The following is a 17438-nucleotide window of genomic DNA, read 5'->3' as shown; positions in this document are numbered from 1 at the left end:
TACGGAGAACAGTGAGTGTAGACATTGGTCGATTTTTTTTATATTGCATGTCATTTCTTTTTATATGTAATCATTTTAGGTATTCTATATGATTTGACACATGGGGCTTGATTTACTAAAACTGGAGGGTGCAAAATCTGGTGCAGCTCTGGACTGAAATCAATCAGCTTCCATTTACTTTTTTTTTTTTGTCAAAGCTTAACTGAACAAGCTGAAGTTAGAAGCTGATTGGCTACCATACACACTAAATTTTGCACTCTCCAGTTTTAGCAAATCATCCCCATGGTGTAGCATCCTAAAAAGAAACTTTTATAGCAGGAGTTAACTACTGCTTTTAAGACGGTCAAAATGGGGGGGGGGGGGGGGGGGGCGCGGGACAAACGTCCTGATCACGTGATCACTGTGATTGGCTGTCACACTAGTCACATGATCTGGAGCCTGTCCTTGCGGCTACTGATTGCAGAGACTGGCAAATGCCTTTGACAGCTCAGTCACTCTGCTGGGAGCGTGCTCTTAGCTCATAATACTTGGCCCCCATGGGTGCATATGTGCAGTGTGTGGTCATTATGGCCCATCCTCCCTGCTGCTGCATATATGCATTATATGGTCAGGTAAGAGGTTTATAGATAACAACAAAATGCACTCACAAACATACAGGAGTGGAGTGGCTTATTAAAGAGGAAGTAAACCCTCATAAAAAAAACGAGAAAAGAAAAAAACCTGTAAAGAAAAAGGCATAATGAGCTAGTATGCATCGCTTCCCAGCTCATTATAAAAATACTTACCTTAAAACGAAGCCCCCACAGTGTCGCCTGCTCAGCGACAGGACGGCCGACATGTTCATCTGATTGGCTGAAGGCGCAATTACTTCACTCCCGCACATGCGCATGGGAGCCGCCGTTCACGGTATAGGGCTCTGAAGGAACGGCATGGGCAGCCGTTCCTTCAGAGCGCATGCGCTGATGACATCAGCTGCATACACTGTAAATATCTCCTAAACAGTGCAAGTTTAGAAGATATTTATAGCACCTATAGGTAAGCCTTAATATAGACTTACCTATAGGTAAAATACTTTAAAGTGGGTTTACAACCACTTTAAGCCTAGATATAAGATGTGACAGTCATCAGACCTGTCAGAGGCTGAACGAAAAGTGGTATCCTTAGCATCCTTACAGCTTGGAGCCTGCTGTTTATATAATGTGCTTTAACCCCTCCACCCCTATACGGTATATACTCCTGTAAATACTGCCACTCCCCTCTTGTATGCATTTTATTGTTACCTATTAAAGTGTTTATGGTTTTTATAGCACAAAGGTCGTCGTGCATCTGTCTTTATGTGTTATTCAGGCCATGGACAATCCCTCCAACTGTGAAAAGGACTGCGTGACCAGTGTATTTTAGGACCTGATAAGATTGCATATATCATGATTTTACTTCATATTCCCCCAAACTTCTTTTCTTTCTTTTACAGCTTATAGCACACAACAGTAGACAACACAATTCCTTTAACCACTTGCCTTGCTGTGCATATGTTTTAAATTGGTGAATTGCGGCCTTGCTATTCTTGAGCATTGTTTTAAAAAGATTAGTTGTTTGCATGCCCAGCACAAGCACAATGCCTGTGATCGAGATCTCAATCGATAGCGCAGGACATTGGCAACCTGCACAAAAAAATGAGATCACCTTGGGGTGCCTACTTTAAGGAGTCATTGCAGGAGTGTTTTTACTGTCATGTCATTTTCATTTGATTTTGGTTTTATTTTAATTTTGCTCTTTTTCCTTTTACATAGTAAAAATAAACCAGTGGTTATTAAATACCACCAGAAGAAAGCTCTGTCTGTCTCAAAAAATATTTTAGGTTAGGTACAGTGTAATATGATGGAAAAATTGCCTATCACAGCACCGAATATGAAAAATAGCCTAGTAATAAAGTACAGTATATACAGACTGCTACAAGAATGGTTAATCTTATCAGCAACTAGAATGTGGAAAATAGATCATGTATTGGAGTGGGGGGTATACTTTATGTTATAAAATTAAGTGAGGGGAGGGAACAGAGAATCATTTTTTTTTTTTTTTTTCATTTGGTAAACTTCTAACCCTTGTCCTGTTTATTCACTCTCATCCTGGCCACAGAACACACAAGTGGGGGCCATCTATGATCTCACACACTGTACTACAGAACACACAGCAGTGGGGGCCATCTATGATCTATGGTCTCTCACACCAGTGGCGGCTGGTGCTCAAAATTTTTGGGGGGGCGCAAAAAGATAAATGTAATAGGTATTGCTTCGCGCCAAAAAACGCAGTAAAAAATTGCGTGACTTTGAAGTCATGGTACAGGCATGGCACAGGTGATGGTATAGGCATGGCATAGGTGATGGTACAGGAGATGGTATAGGCATGGCACAGATATGGTATAGGCATGGCACAGATATGGTATAGGCATGTCACAGGTCATGGTACAGGAGATGGTACATGCCCCCTTTCAATGCAGAGACCAGCGTACATGCCCCCTTTCAATGCAGAGACCAGCGTGCGTGCCCCCTTTAATGCAGAGATCAGCGTGCGTACCCCCTTCAATGCAATGAACACTGTGCTGTGCCCCCTTCAATGCAATGAACACTGTGCTGTGCCCCCTTTCAATGCCGAGACCAGCGTGCGTGCCCCCTTCAATGCAATGAACACTGTGCTGTGACCCCTTCAATGCAATAAACACTGTGCTGTGCCCCCTTCAATGCAATAAACACTGTGCTGTGCCCCCTTCAATGCAATGAACACTGTGCTGTGACCCCTTCAATGCAATAAACACTGTGCTATGCCCCCTTCAATGCAATAAACACTGTACTGTGCCCCCTTCAATGCAATGAGCAATGTGCTGTGACCCCTTCAATGCAATAAACACTGTGCTGTGCCCCCTTCAATGCAATAAACACTCTGCTGTGCCCCCTTCAATGCAATGAACACTGTGCTGTGACCCCTTCAATGCAATAAACACTGTGCTATGCCCCCTTCAATGCAATAAACACTGTGCTGTGCCCCCTTCAATGCAATAAACACTCTGCTGTGCCCCCTTCAATGCAATGAACAATGTGCTGTGACCCCTTCAATGCAATAAACACTGTGCTGTGCCCCCTTCAATGCAATAAACACTGTGCTGTGCCCCCTTCAATGCAATGAACACTGTACTGTGCCCCCACAATGCAGAGTTCAGCGTGCGTGCCCCCTTCAATGCAACTGTGCTGTGCCCCCTTCAATGCAATGAACAATGTGCTGTGCCCCCATCAATGCAGAGTTCAGCGTGCGTGCCCCTTTCAATGCAGAGCGCCACAGCATTGTCCCCAATGATTGCAGAGTGCCCACAGCATTGTCCCCAATGATTGCAGAGTGCCCACAGCATTGTACCCCAATGATTGCAGAGTGCCACAGCACTGTACCCCAATGATTGCAGAGTGCCCACAGCATTGTACCCCAATGATTGCAGAGTGCCACAGCATTGTACCCCAATGATTGCAGAGTGCCACAGCATTGTACCCCAATGATTGCAGAGTGCCCACAGCATTGTACCCCAATGATTGCAGAGTGCCACAGAATTGTACCCCAATGATTGCAGAGTGCCCACAGCATTGTAGCCCAATGATTGCAGAGTGCCCACAGCATTGTACCCCAATGATTGCAGAGTGCCACAGCATCGTACCCCAATGATTGCAGAGTGCCCACAGCATTGTCCCCCAATCAATGCAGAGACCAGCGTGCGTGCTCCCTTCAATTTACACTTACCTGGCGGCGGGTTCTCCCCTCCTCGATCCGTTTGTCCTCTTCTGCGGCGGCGGTCCTCCGAGCGGAGTGACGGACGCATGCACCGGCGCCCCCTATGCACGGGCCACCACTCTCTCACACTGTACTACAGAACACACAGCAGTGGGGGCCATCTATGACCTCCCACACTGTACTACAGAACACACAGCAGTGGGGGCCATCTATGGTCTCTCACACTGTACTACAGAACACACACTAGTGGGGGCCATCTATGATCTCACACACTGTACTACAGAACACACACTAGTGGGGGCCATCTATGCCCTCTCACACTGTACTACAGAACACACACTAGTGGGGGCCATCTATGACCTCTCACACTGTACTACAGAACACACACTAGTGGGAGCCATCTATGACCTCTCACACTGTACTACAGAGCACACACCAGTGGGGGCTATCTATGACCACTCACACTGTACTACAGAACACACACTAGTGGGGGCCATCTATGACCTCTCACACTGTACTACAGAACACACACTAGTGGGGGCCATCTATGACCTCTCACACTGTACTACAGAACACACACTAGTGGGGGCCATCTATGACCTCTCACACTGTACTACAGAACACACACTAGTGGGAGCCATCTATGACCTCTCACACTGTACTACAGAACACACACTAGTGGGGGCCATCTATGACCTCCCACACTGTACTACAGAACACACACTAGTGGGGGCCATCTATGACCTCTCACACTGTACTACAGAACACACACCAGTGGGGGCCATCTATGACCTCTCACACTGTACTACAGAACACACACTAGTGGGGGCCATCTATGGTCTCTCACACTGTACTACAGAACACACACTAGTGGGGGCCATCTATGGTCTCTCACACTGTACTACAGAACACACACTAGTGGGGGCCATCTATGACCTCTCACACTGTACTACAGAACACACACTAGTGGGGGCCATCTATGACCTCTCACACTGTACTACAGAACACACACCAGTGGGGGCCATCTATGACCTCTCACACTGTACTCTGACACATGAATGCTATGGGGTTGATTTACTAAAGGCTGTTCACTTTGCAAGGGAATTTTCTCCCAAGCTCAGTGAATGAGGTGAAGCTTTAGAGATTTCTATCATTCCTTGCATTTAGGAAGTGGAAAGAATAAGCGATGTCCTGTAGCTGCATACAGAATACACAATAAGGATTAAAGGATGTAACGTACTATGTTATGGAATGTCATCGTATCCCTCTCCGGGTCATGCCAGGCTCTGTGCTAACAATCAGCTTTCCTTCTGACGTCGTGGTATACGGATGAAGAATCAGCACACTCTTACCTGATCTCCAGATCATCTAACATCTCTAGCAGGTGACTGGAGCGTGCGGCCATAGACATTGAGCGACAGAACTTGCCCGCGTTGGGCCCCTCATTGGCCTTGGCTTGGATCTTAGCTTGAGCCATGTGTGCTGTGGGAATGAATGGGTGAAGGGACAGGATAAAACAGCACTCAGGATCTTTCTAGACACATCCTCAGACACTTAGGACAGACTGATAGAACATTCCCTAACAAGGTCCTGGGCGGATCCCGCTCCTCTAATATTCTCCCAGCCCCCAGCCTGCACTCTGTATACACAGCTCTTCTACTGCTACACGTGTGTGACTGCTGGGGCACTGTCTATGGCAGCCCTTCACATGGCCGTGTCCCCGTCACCCTGCAAATGATAGAATGCTGGAATCAACTACTACGTGGGCTTGGTTCTAGAAAACAACACAATTAAAAATCTAGAATTGATTATACACAATACCATATGATTGTACAATCTCCTTTGTATCTAACATCAACTATGTAGTGAAAGAGCCTGCCTGATTTGATACTAATTGAATGGATTGTTTAGATTTGCCCTTATATAACATTGTAAAGCTAGTCATACACTATACAATCTGATTACAACTCATGTACAATCTCTTTTAGATGTAGCAAAACTATTTATTAGGAGAACAAATCTAAACAACCCATATCATTTGTATCAAATCAGATAGGCCCTTGCACTACATAGTTGATGATAGATACAAAGAAGATTGTACAATCTGATTGTATAGTGTATGATCACCTTCAAAGAAATTGTACAGAGAATATACAATCAGATTGTGTAGTGTATGGGCAACCTAACTTAGCTAACTGCAACTACTTTGTTTAGAAAACGCTGTCCTGTGTTGCCTGCTGTGCATAAATGTCTCCACCTGTACAGCATACTGGAGTCGTTATAAACTGTCACTTAGGCTGACTTTACACATCCGCTGTCAGAACGCTTTTCAGAGGTGTTTCACAGGCTTTTAAGAGGCAATATGTTGCTCCTAACTGGTTTTAACCCCGTAAATGGCATACAACCACATCACAACCATTTGCATAGTACAGAATTGCGGGGCAGTTATGGGGTGGCCCTATTTATATTAGTGGGTTGGATTCGGTGGCAGTAGTGCCCGCTAAATTCTACAGGGGAGAATCTGTGCTACATCCGTGAAGCAAAGCATCATGGACACTGCATGTGTACACCCCTATCTGCTGCTATTGTAGTTTGGGGAGTAGGCAGTTGGGGGGGCTTTAGAAACACGGCTCAACCTCGTGTTTTAACCTCTCCCTAACCGCAAGTGTAAATTATCCCTTACTCCTGCAGTCTGTGCCCTAGCTTGTCACTAAGCTCTAACCCTTCCCAGATCTATACAACATGATAAACAAATAGGGTCCCAGAGTGACATTTCAGTCATTTGTTACATGTCTGTGCATACACCTTCCCCTCCTCTGCAATGCTTCTTCTCACTGTCCATACGTCCTCATTGCCATAGGTACCCCACTGTGGTAATGGTATACATTTTAGGGCAATTTTTAACCTAGAACATTGGCTCTTGATTATTTTGGTGCATCCAATCAGACATTAATATAACCTGTCACATATCATTGTTGGGGCAGGCTAACACTTACATTTTACTGTGCGGTTGTCAGTGTGAGGTCCAATGCTTGTGGAGCGCTACCCCCACAGGAGCCGCTTAAGTATGATTGGTTCCGTACTCTGCCTCTCAAACCCAAGAACAAGCTCCGCCCCTCTGGCACACCTGGCAATAGTGTACGTGCAAGACCAATAAAAACACACACGTTATGATAAAACACAGAAATGTCTTTACTATAAGGTCTCTGTGTAAAAAATAACAGACGGTAGTAGTGTATTCTTGAATGAATTAGCAATCACTGAGATTAAGAGCAATAGAACTCAATGTATTATATCAGACTGATTCTAGGGGATTCCACATCCGTGAAGTACCTCAGAAGCAGAGACAAGCACTTAAACAACAATGAACCACAATATAACAGTTTAACACCAGCTGGGTTACCTCTACTTAAATTGTCGCTATGAGTCCAGGCAGGAGAAGAGCAGAAGGATGACTTTCTCCTATATCAGACTTCTCTCTTCCCTCCCCTGACACCACAGGCCCAACTACAAACACTGTACCTAATTCAGTGCTTAGTAAATTAACTCCCAAGTCAGACTGCACTGCACATACACTAAATATACAGAGCCCTGAGTATGTGTGTGCGTGCCCGTATGGCACCAATAACTTCAGTCCCTTGAAAGAAGGATGAGGCCTTGTATCTTTGACTAGCCACTTTAGTTGGTGCACTTAGAACTCCTGCTTGGCAAAGTGTAGCTGTGGTATGCTGACAGTATCCCGATAGCAAGGCAGACACTGTGACTGCTTAACAGGGCTTCAACAAGGCCCAGGTTCTGGCAAGTGAGGGTAAAGTGAAATAACTCTGTCTGTGTGCAGTGTCCTTGTTTCCTGCAGATGGGCAAGTGCCCTCTCACCAATCCTGCGGTCAGGGCCCAAACAAATATCCTGGAACAGGCAGGCTCTTCTGGTAACCCGACCGGTCACCTCACACTGGAGCGATTCATTCAGCCGATGCAGGTGCATCTGGACAGGCACCCGGGATTCCCTTTTAATCAGGCTGGACCCCTGGAACACACCAATGGACTGACCTGGGAGGCAACACATCTCCCCTAGGTCCAGTCTATTCCCCTGCCTCGTGGTAACTGAGTTCACCCCAGCAGATATGATGGTGTCCCTCATTCCTTCCTTGCCAGAGAATCCTGGGGTTTGTAGTCATGTCCCCAGTGATTAGAATGGATCCACCTATTTTAGGAACTACATATCCCAGAGTTCTTTGCAGCTCTTAAGTCCTCGCTGGATTGGCTAGTTCCTTCTGCAAATGAGAAACAGGGGAGGGTACTAAGTGTCTGTGAATTCCTCTCACTCACTTCACAGTGAAAGGAGGAGAGGGAGAGGGTAAATTCCCCCGCAGCTGCTGGCACTCTGGCAGGCCCTCTGTCCCTTCAGTAAAAGACTCGGTCAGCTTGGCATAGAAGCAGGAAAATGCGAGGCACCCACTACACGTGTTTTTCTATTAATTTGAGGCGTCACCTAAATAATATGGTGCCACTGGCTCAGCAACACAATAGCCTCATTCACCTAATCCCACTCTTCCACTTAGCAAAGGTTCTTGTTCTCTTATTTACCTACAGGTTTAGAACAATATCCTGCTTGGGGAGAGCCATTTCTCATAACCCTCCCCCAAAAGAGGACTACAAGTCAGAAACATACCTTGGCTTTCATAGTTGCATCTCTACTACAGTAATTGCTGCTGGCTTCAGTGTCCCGTGCTGAGTGGCTGCACTGCTGCATAGTGAACACAGTAGGTTGCTAAATTGGCACAGCCAGTATTCAGAGAACACTTCACATTTTTCTCAATTAATGCAAAGCATTCTCTGATTGGATGAGGTGTAAAGGCAGGGTGGTGACTTCATGATCTCCATCTCGTCCAATCAGAGAATGTTTTGCATTCAATAAAAAATGCAAAGTGTTTTCTGAATGCCATTCATGCTGAGTGAGCAACGTCCCATGTTTACTAAGCTGCAGGGCATCTGTTCATCCTGAGACCCAGAATCAATCACTGTAGTGGGGCTCTGAAGAAGGGGCTAAGCCTCGAAACGCGTTAGCCCTCATCTATTGAGGACATTGTACCTGTCAATGTGATACAGATTTTTTCAGATGTTTGGATTTGATGTGCCTTTTTAAACTTTTGTTTTTGAGTATATGCACTTATATTTAATAAAGCCTATTATTGAGGATAATGCGCTAGGCCAGTGCGCCCTCTGTTTGTTTTTTTATTATAGTGCCTACAGACAGGGTGTCTTAACCACTTTACGTCCAGCCACCGTAGATGTACTGCGGCAGGCTGGCTCTCCCAGGCAAAGCCCTGTACATGTACAGCGCTCGCATGGGAGGAGCTAGGGGGGCGATCGCACGCTGCCGGCGGCGCGCTCCCGTCCCCGCTCTTCAGCGGGGAAGCTGGTTTGAGTGTCAGGCGGCTCCGATGGCCGTCTGACACCGGCGATCTCTCCCCACTGACAGAGAAGGACGGACGGCTGATGTAAACACAGCCGTCTGTCCTCCCTGACATGATCACAGAGACAATGCGATCCTGCTATATAGGATCCCATGTCTCTATGGTCATCTCACAAGCCCAACCCCCCCACAGTTAGAATCACTCCCCTAGGCTTACATTTAACCCCTTGATCACCCATAGTATTAACCCCTTCCCTGCCAATGGCATTATTACAGGAACAGTGCATATTTTTAGCACTGATTACAGTAGTAATGTCACTGGTACCCCCAAAAGTGTCAAAAATGTCAGTTCTGGGTCCGATCTGTCTGCCACAATGTCTCACTCCCACAAAAAATCGCAGATCACCGCCATTACTAGTAAAAAAAAAAAAAAAAAACAATAAAAATGACATAAATCTTTCCTGTAGTTAGTAAACGCAATAACTTTTGCACAAACCAATCAAAATAAGCTTATTGCCAATTTTTTTTACCAAAAATATGTAGCAGAAAACAAATTGGCCTAGAAATGTTAAAAAAAATTGATTTTTACATATTTTTGGGGGGAATGTTATATAGCAGAATGTGAAAAATATTGTGTTTTTTTCAAAATTGTTGCTCTTTTTTGTTTAAAGCGCAAAAAATTTAAATCGCACAGGTGATCAAATACCACAAAAAAAGCTCTATTTGTGGGAAAAAAAGGACGTCAATTTAGTTTGGGTACAGCGTCGCACGACTGTGCAATCGTCCGTTAAAATCACGCAGTGCCAAATTGCAAAATAGGGCCTGGTCATTAAGCAGCAAAATCTTCCGGTCTTAAAGTGGTTAAAGGGCAGCAAGACCATGGCCATTTGGGAAGCCAAGTGTGAGTTCCGTGGAACAACACCTATGAATAGGTTGCATAGGGGGACCTGTCTCTAAGTGCAGGAGAAAGGTGATACAGCATCGAAATTTGTTTTGGAGCAATCACTGTAGTAGCAGTGTCTACTACACTAATTTCCATCCTCCATGGGGATCTTCCAGGTATGACACATGTACTCTTACATTGGTCCAAGCTAGACCACTGTAACTATGTTAAAATAGCCATACATGGAATTCAGCTTTAATCCAATCACCATGGAATTTGTCAAGGTGTTGGTGTGTAGTGCACAGAGAGTATTGGAGTGGCTGTTTGATCCCAGGTTCCATTTCCTGATAGGCACATAGAGCCTAGGCACATGGTATTTTCCACACACTCTAGTCAGAGAACAGGTTGTGCATGTCTATGTTTTTTTGTTTTATTATTTTTATTTTTGGGTATGAACTTGGATAGGGTAAGGGTGGGGGGCTAGGGATACTCCAATAACTGTAGAACTTGCAAAAGAGGACACATTTCCACTGAGCGCAACAGTTCGGGTTGGTACAGTTTGGAAGGGTTATAATGGTCCGGCCTATTCAGGTGAGCGTTTCCACTGCAAGTCTAGACTATTATCTGGACTGAGCTTTTCGTTTGACGTGAGCATTGACATTTCCCTATCCGCCAATCAGTGGAATGTATCGTGTGACGCCAGTAGCTCCACCATAACCATACCGTACCATGGCCCTACATCTGAAGGAGGACCAGGAATGGTGCGGTTTGGTTCGGTTGTATGGGCCACTTTCATAATGGAAACACTCAAAATAGCGTACCATACCGAACCGATCCGCTCAGTGGAAACGAGGCACAACATGCACTAATAGGAACCTTTTGTTAAGTGTAGAGAAATGGTACAAAACAGGAATTCCTCAACAGGAATACAGTCCTGGGTGTACTTTAAAAGAAGTAAATACTGAACAGGTACTTCAGGGTGAAGGCACAGGTGTACAAGAACAGTACAACAGTACAAAACATGAACTCCTCAGCAGGAATACAGTCCTGAATGTACAAAAGGAGAGCTCTCCCATAAAAGACCAAAGGAAGTCTATAGGTCCAGAAGGCTAGTATTCACTTTGCTGAATACTGTGTAGCTGCCTGCAGTATCAGTCAGTTCTTGGATTGCCTGTGTCCTGGATTCTTAGGAGAGCTCTCTGCAATCTCCAGGAGACTAGGCCAGACGTCCCCCAGCCAAAGCAAAGCTGGGGGGCCATAAAGGATTCTTTGAGCTGCAGATGAACCCCCAGGGATGCCACAGCCTTCAAGCTGGGTCTTACTCCCCCAGGAACAATAACCCTCTGTTATGGGTTCCAGCACATTTATACCCCTCTTAGCCCCCTGCTGGTTACTCACCATACTGACCAGGGATTGGCTAAAGAGGCATTAATCTGCAGGCCAGGGCCTGTATTTTTCACCCCACTATGTCTCGATACTCTCTGGGAAAACAGGGGAAAGTAATCAAGCCTGCACCAATAGAATCCAGAACAGACTTAACCAAACGATAAAGGCTCTCCCTGACTACAGAGAGACAAAAACTAAATTTAGAACATAGTAGCCTAGTGGGGCACTACAGGTGATTTACTGTGATTTTGGTAAAAGAACAATGTTACAACGTCAATCCCCATGTTTCTAAAGCCTTACAAAAAGCATTGTTTACAACAAAGTGAACTACACCATTTAAAATGTTCTAAACAAGAAACAGACACACGTTTACCATTATATAGATATATATTTACACACATACAAACAAATATTGACATTATGTTTTCCCTGTAAGGATACTTTTCGTTTTATGTGATGTGATCCATGCAGTATCCTCTATTGCCACCTAGAGGACAAATAAGCCGCAGTACAGATATTTGACAGCCCAGATTCAGCCCTGAACATTTTGTAGCTTGATCAAAGCTCCACAACACTCAACATCCAGAATCCCATGCTTTTAAATTGAGCCTGCTCACATATGAGTGCTCAGATACCTGTAGCTCAATGCCTGAAGTTCATAAAGGTACATGAGCTACTTTTGAAGCAGCATGGGATATTTATTAACCTATTTTATGAAAAATTATATGCAACTGGTGATCATTAAAGGAGTAATAATTTTCCTGCTATCACATTTTATAAACACCAGCATTACTGTGGGGACAGCTCTATATTAAAGCCCCAGAGGGTGAGCAATGTGGTTCTTTACTAGCATAATCTATTTACTAAAAAGTTATATGCAGTTGGTGCCAAAGGAATGATCATTTTCCTGCTGGCTACTAGATCCTGCTGAATTACTAATACATTTTAGCAGAAGAGTATTCTTACTTTGTTTTAGTTTTTACCCCCACTCTCCTGTATACTGCACAAACTCCCTTCTCCTTATTTCTGCTCTCTTCCACCTTTCCCTCCTCTCCCAGCACATCTACCACTTGTCCCTCCCCACACTCCTGCCCCTGTCCACCTCTGACACCTCTCCTCAGCACATCTCCCACTAAACCCTCTCCTTACTCCTGCCCTTATCCCCCTTTTGCTGTTCTACCAGTAAATCTCCCACTCATCCTCCTGCCCTCATCCACCTATAGGTCCTTTCCCAGTACATCCCTCACTCATCATCTCCACACTCCTGCCCCCATCCACCTCTCACCAACACATCTTCCACTCAACCCTCTCCTTACTTCTGCCCTCTTCCACCTTTCCCTCTTCTTCCAGCACATCTACCACTTGTCCCTCTCCACACTCCTGCCCCTGTCCACCTCTGACACCTCTCCTCAGCACATCTCCCACTAAACCCTCTCCTTACTCCTGCCCTTATCCCACTTTCGCTGCTCTTCCAGTAAATCTCCCACTCATCCTTATCTGCACTCCTGTCCTCATCCCCCTCTCATTCCTTTCCCAGCACATCTCCCACTCATCCATCTCCACACTCCTGCCCCCATCCACCTCTCACCAACACATCTCCCAATCAACCCTCTCCTTAGTTCTGCCCTCATCCACCTGTCCCTCCTCTTCCAGCACATCTATCACCCGTCCCTCTCCACACTCCTGCCCCTGTCCACCTCTGACACCTCTCCTCAGCACATCTCTCACTCAACGCTCTCATTACTCCTGCCCTTATCCCCCTTTCACTGCTCTATCAGTAAATCTCCCACTCATCCTTATCTACACTCCTGCCCTCATCCACCTCTCATTCCTCTCCCTGCACATCTCCCACTCATCCCTCTCCTGCTCCTGTCCACCTCTCACTTGCTCCTCAGCACACCTCCCACTCACCCGCTCTCCTTACCTAACCCACCTTTCATTCCTCATCCTAGGGCATCTCCCTTGAATCCCTCTCCTCTCATCTGCCCTTATCTGCCTCTCACTCCTCTCGTTAGCACACCTCTCTTGTTTCCAATCTTTGCTCTCCTGCCCTCACCCACCTCTTACTCCTTTTCCTGACCCATCTCCCATGTATGCCTCTCTATTCACCTGCACTTGCCCCATCACTCCTCACCTTAGTAAGTGCCCCTTTTCTCATCTCATGGCCGTAATCCATTATTTCATAATTTACCCCACCCCAATTCCCTTACTCTTTCCTCCTCTACTGTTCCCTGAGGCTTGCTCCACATTAGTCTTTTTTAAAACTTTTCTGTATACATAGCTTTTCTGCAGTTATTTCTGGCTGGTCAAACGATGATCCTTTTCCTCCACTTCTTCCCTCTGGTGTCTTATCTCTGTGTAGAATAGTATTTATGTAGTGCTGCATCCTTTTTTTTTTTGCCTCCACTTTCTTTCATTCTGCATTATACACAAGTCCCTTTTAACTTTTTTGCTTCGTCTACCTTTCACTTGAACAAAAATCCCATACATTCCTCTTCACTATTCTACCCTTGACCGTCTCTCATTCCTCTACTTGGCATGTCTGCCTACACTCTCCTCACCACTCCACTCCACTTGGCATGTCCGTCATCCATCAACTATGCTTTATACCTGAACATGCTCTGGTTCCCCTTTGAGCAATCTGTTAACTCTGCTCCCTTAGTCACTATTCTTCTCCAGGAGCTACTGTCTCATTTCCTCCAAACATTCCTCAATTACTCTGCCCAGGTTGGAAAACTCTCATTCCTCTAGCTGGAAAATTTTTGTATTGCTCCGCATATCCTTTATCAAGCCAGAGTATTCCACTGCTGGTCCATTTTTGAGAATAGTTATTGTTAGGCAGGAATACCATTTTAATAAATTAGAGAAAATACCAACCCCAAAGGAAGTGTATTGTTTCATGGGTCAGCAGACTAATACACTTCAAATGTCACATGCCGGGCAGAATGAGGCATGTGTAAGGTTCTTTGTCTGGGAAGGAAGGTTTAGGTGGTTAGGAGCAGGGCCAGCCTTAGGTGTTCAGGCGCCCTGTGCGAGCTAATCCTGTGGTGCCCCCCCACGCGCTCGCGCCCCCCCCGCACATTTTCTTGCTCCTTTTTTGCACTTTATTTGACTTTTCTTTTTTATGATCACTAATAACTTAGCCCCCTTACATCAGAGACCCTCACAGAGCCCCCCTTACATCAGATACCCTCAAAGAGCCCCCCTTACATCAGAGACCCCCCTTACATCAGAGACCCCCCCCCACAGAGCCCCCCTTACATCAGAGACCCCCCCACACAGAGCCCCCTTACAACAGAGACCCCCCACACAGAGCCCCCCTTACATCAGAGACCCCTCACAGAGGCCCCCCTTACATTAGAGACCCTCACAGAGGCCCCCTTACATCAGAGACCCTCACAGAGACCCCCTTACATCAGAGAACTCCCACACAGAGCCCCCTTACATCAGAGACCCCCCACACAGAGCCCCCCTTTCATCAGAGACCCCCAACACAGAGCCCTCTTACATCATAGACCCCCCACAGAGGCCCCCCTTACATCAGAGACCCTCACAGAGCCCCCCTTACATCAAAAACCCCCTTACATTAGAGACCCCCACAGAGCCCCCCCTTAAATCAAATACCCCCTTACATTAGAGACCCCCACAGAGCCCCCCTTACATCAGAGCCCCCCACAGAGCCCCCTTACATCAGAGACCCCCCACAGAGCCCCCCTTACATCAGAGACCCCCACACAGAGCTCCCCTTACATCAGAGACCCTCCACACAGAGTCCCCCTTACATCAGAGACCCCCACACAGAGCTTCCCCTTACATCAGAGACCTCCCACACAGAGCCCCCCTTACATCAAACACCCACACACAAAGCTCCCCTTACATCAGAGACCCTCCACACAGAGCCCCCCTTACATCAGAGACCCCCCAAACAGAGCCCCCTTACATCAAAGACCCCCCACACAGAGCCCCCTTACATCAGAGAGCCCCCACACACAGAGCCGCCCTTACATTAGAGACCCCCCTCACAGAGCCCCCCTTACATCAGAGACCCTCCCCACACAGAGCCCCCTTATATCAGAGACCCTCACAGAGGCCCCCCCTTAAATCAGAAACCCTCACAGAGCCCCCCTTACATCAGAGACCCTCACAGAGCCCCCTTACATCAGAGACCCCACCACACAGAACCCCCCTTACATCAGAGATTCCCACACAGAGCCCCCCTTACATCAGAGAGCCCCCCTTACATCAGAGACCCCCACACAGAGCCCCCCCCTTACATCAGAGACCCCCACACAGAGACCCCCATACATTTGTTGAAGTAGAGAGAGCTTACTTACCCCAGTATGGAGGCTCACGCTGTCTGCAGCTTTTCTTTTTTCTTTAAACTTCCCGCCCACACATCCCCGGGGAGTGTGGACGGAACAGACCCAGGAGGAGAAGGGGCGGGAGGAGGAGGAGCTGACAATCTCTCCTCTGGCATCCCTGCAGAGAGGAGGAGGGATCTGTCAGCGGCGGCGGATCGGAGGCTGAGCACAGCTCAGCTCAGCCCTGCAGCTAGGAGACTGAGGCACAGCCATACAGCGGGAAGTAAGCAGCGGCCGCGGCCTGTGTTAACCCTCTCCAGGCCACGGTCGCCGCTTACCTCCCGATGTGCGGCCTGATCATCTGCGAGCTGTGTTGGCCGCATGGCGCCCCTGTTGCCCATGGAGCACAGCTCGCACACCCCAAAGGCCCTCCCTGGTTAGGAGAAAGGTGAAATGATGGGGAGGTGTGTAAGAGTTAATGTAACCTGGGGGGATATGTGGGTGACAGGGACCTGCAGTGATTAGGAAGGAATAGAGGGAGGTGCTATACCTAGAAGAGAGAAGGTGAGGTGTTATGAGGAGTAGTTGAAGTGGTATGGGGGAGGGGGGGTGTGAGGTGGTATAGGGGTGGGTGAGAAAGTATGAGAGGTAGATAAGGGAATATGAGGGATGGGTTAGGCAGTATGAGGGGTAGGTGAGGCAGTTTGAGGGATGGGTGAGGCAGTATGAGGGATGGTGAAACAGTATGAGGGATGGGTGAGGCAGTATGAGGGATGGGTGAGGCATTATGAGGGATGGGTGAGGCATTATGAGGAATGGGTGACGCAGTATGAGGGGCGGGTGAAGCAGTATGAGGGGTGGTTGAGGCAGTATAAGGGATTGGTGAGGCAGTATCGGGGTAGGTGAGGCAGTTTGAGGGATCGGTGAGGTAGTATGGAGGGATGGGTGAAGCAGTATGAGGGGTGGGTGAGGCAGTATAAGTAATGGGTGAAGCAGTATGAGGGGTAGGTGAGGCAGTGTGAGGGATGGGTGAGGCAGTATAAGGGGTGGTCAGGCAGTGTGAGGGGTAGGTGAGGCAGTATAAGGGGTGGTTGAGGCAGTATGAGAGTTGGGTGAGGCAGTATGAGGGGTGGTGAGGCAATATGAGGGGTGGGTGTGTCAGTTTGAGGGGTGGTTGAGGCAGTATGAGAGGTGGGTGAGGCAGCATGAGGAGTCGGTAAGGCAGTATAAGGGGTAGTGGGGCAGTATGAGGGGTGGGTGAGGCTGTATGAGGGATAGGTGAGGCAGTATGAGGGGTGGTTGAGGCAGTATGAGGGGTGGTTGAGGCAGTATGAGGGGCAGGTAAGGCGGTATGAGGGATAGGTGAAGCAGTATGAGTGGAAGATAAGAGATAAGGTGGGAAGACATTTTTACAGGTACCAGCAGCAGGATATTCAGCTCAGTCCCTTAGTGCCCGCAGTAATATCACTCCCTGGCTGGTTAGGTCTGATGGAGGAATTCCATCCTTGCTCTCCGCCTTCTCTGAATGTTGGGGCCTGGGGGCTGGGCAAGCACAAGATTGGTTGCTAGGACTGCCAATGTCCTAGCAACTAATCATGTGCTTGCCTCGCTCCAGACTATGTATTAATACATATGCTGCAGGGACAGCACTAACTTAGTCAGTTGGCATATTTCTACGATT

At 47.2% G+C, this 17438-nt stretch overlaps 1 protein-coding gene across 1 annotated transcript in view; it reads right to left on the bottom strand.

Moving 5' to 3' along the window:
* The window catches only part of BAG2 (BAG cochaperone 2), a 47093-nt gene extending 41716 nt beyond the window's left edge, over positions 1-5377 (bottom strand). Inside the window, exon 1 of the mRNA XM_082252164.1 lies at positions 5124-5377. Coding sequence (XP_082108290.1) covers positions 5124-5248 — 125 coding nt within the window. The 5' untranslated portion in view covers positions 5249-5377. The remainder of the gene's footprint in view (positions 1-5123) is intronic.
* Positions 5378-17438: the final 12061 nt, after the last annotated feature.

Source organism: Pelophylax lessonae (genome assembly GCF_965119305.1).
Source record: "Pelophylax lessonae genome assembly, chromosome: 3".
Classification (NCBI taxonomy): domain Eukaryota; kingdom Metazoa; phylum Chordata; class Amphibia; order Anura; family Ranidae; genus Pelophylax; species Pelophylax lessonae.
This window is presented reverse-complemented; position numbering and strand designations above follow the sequence as displayed.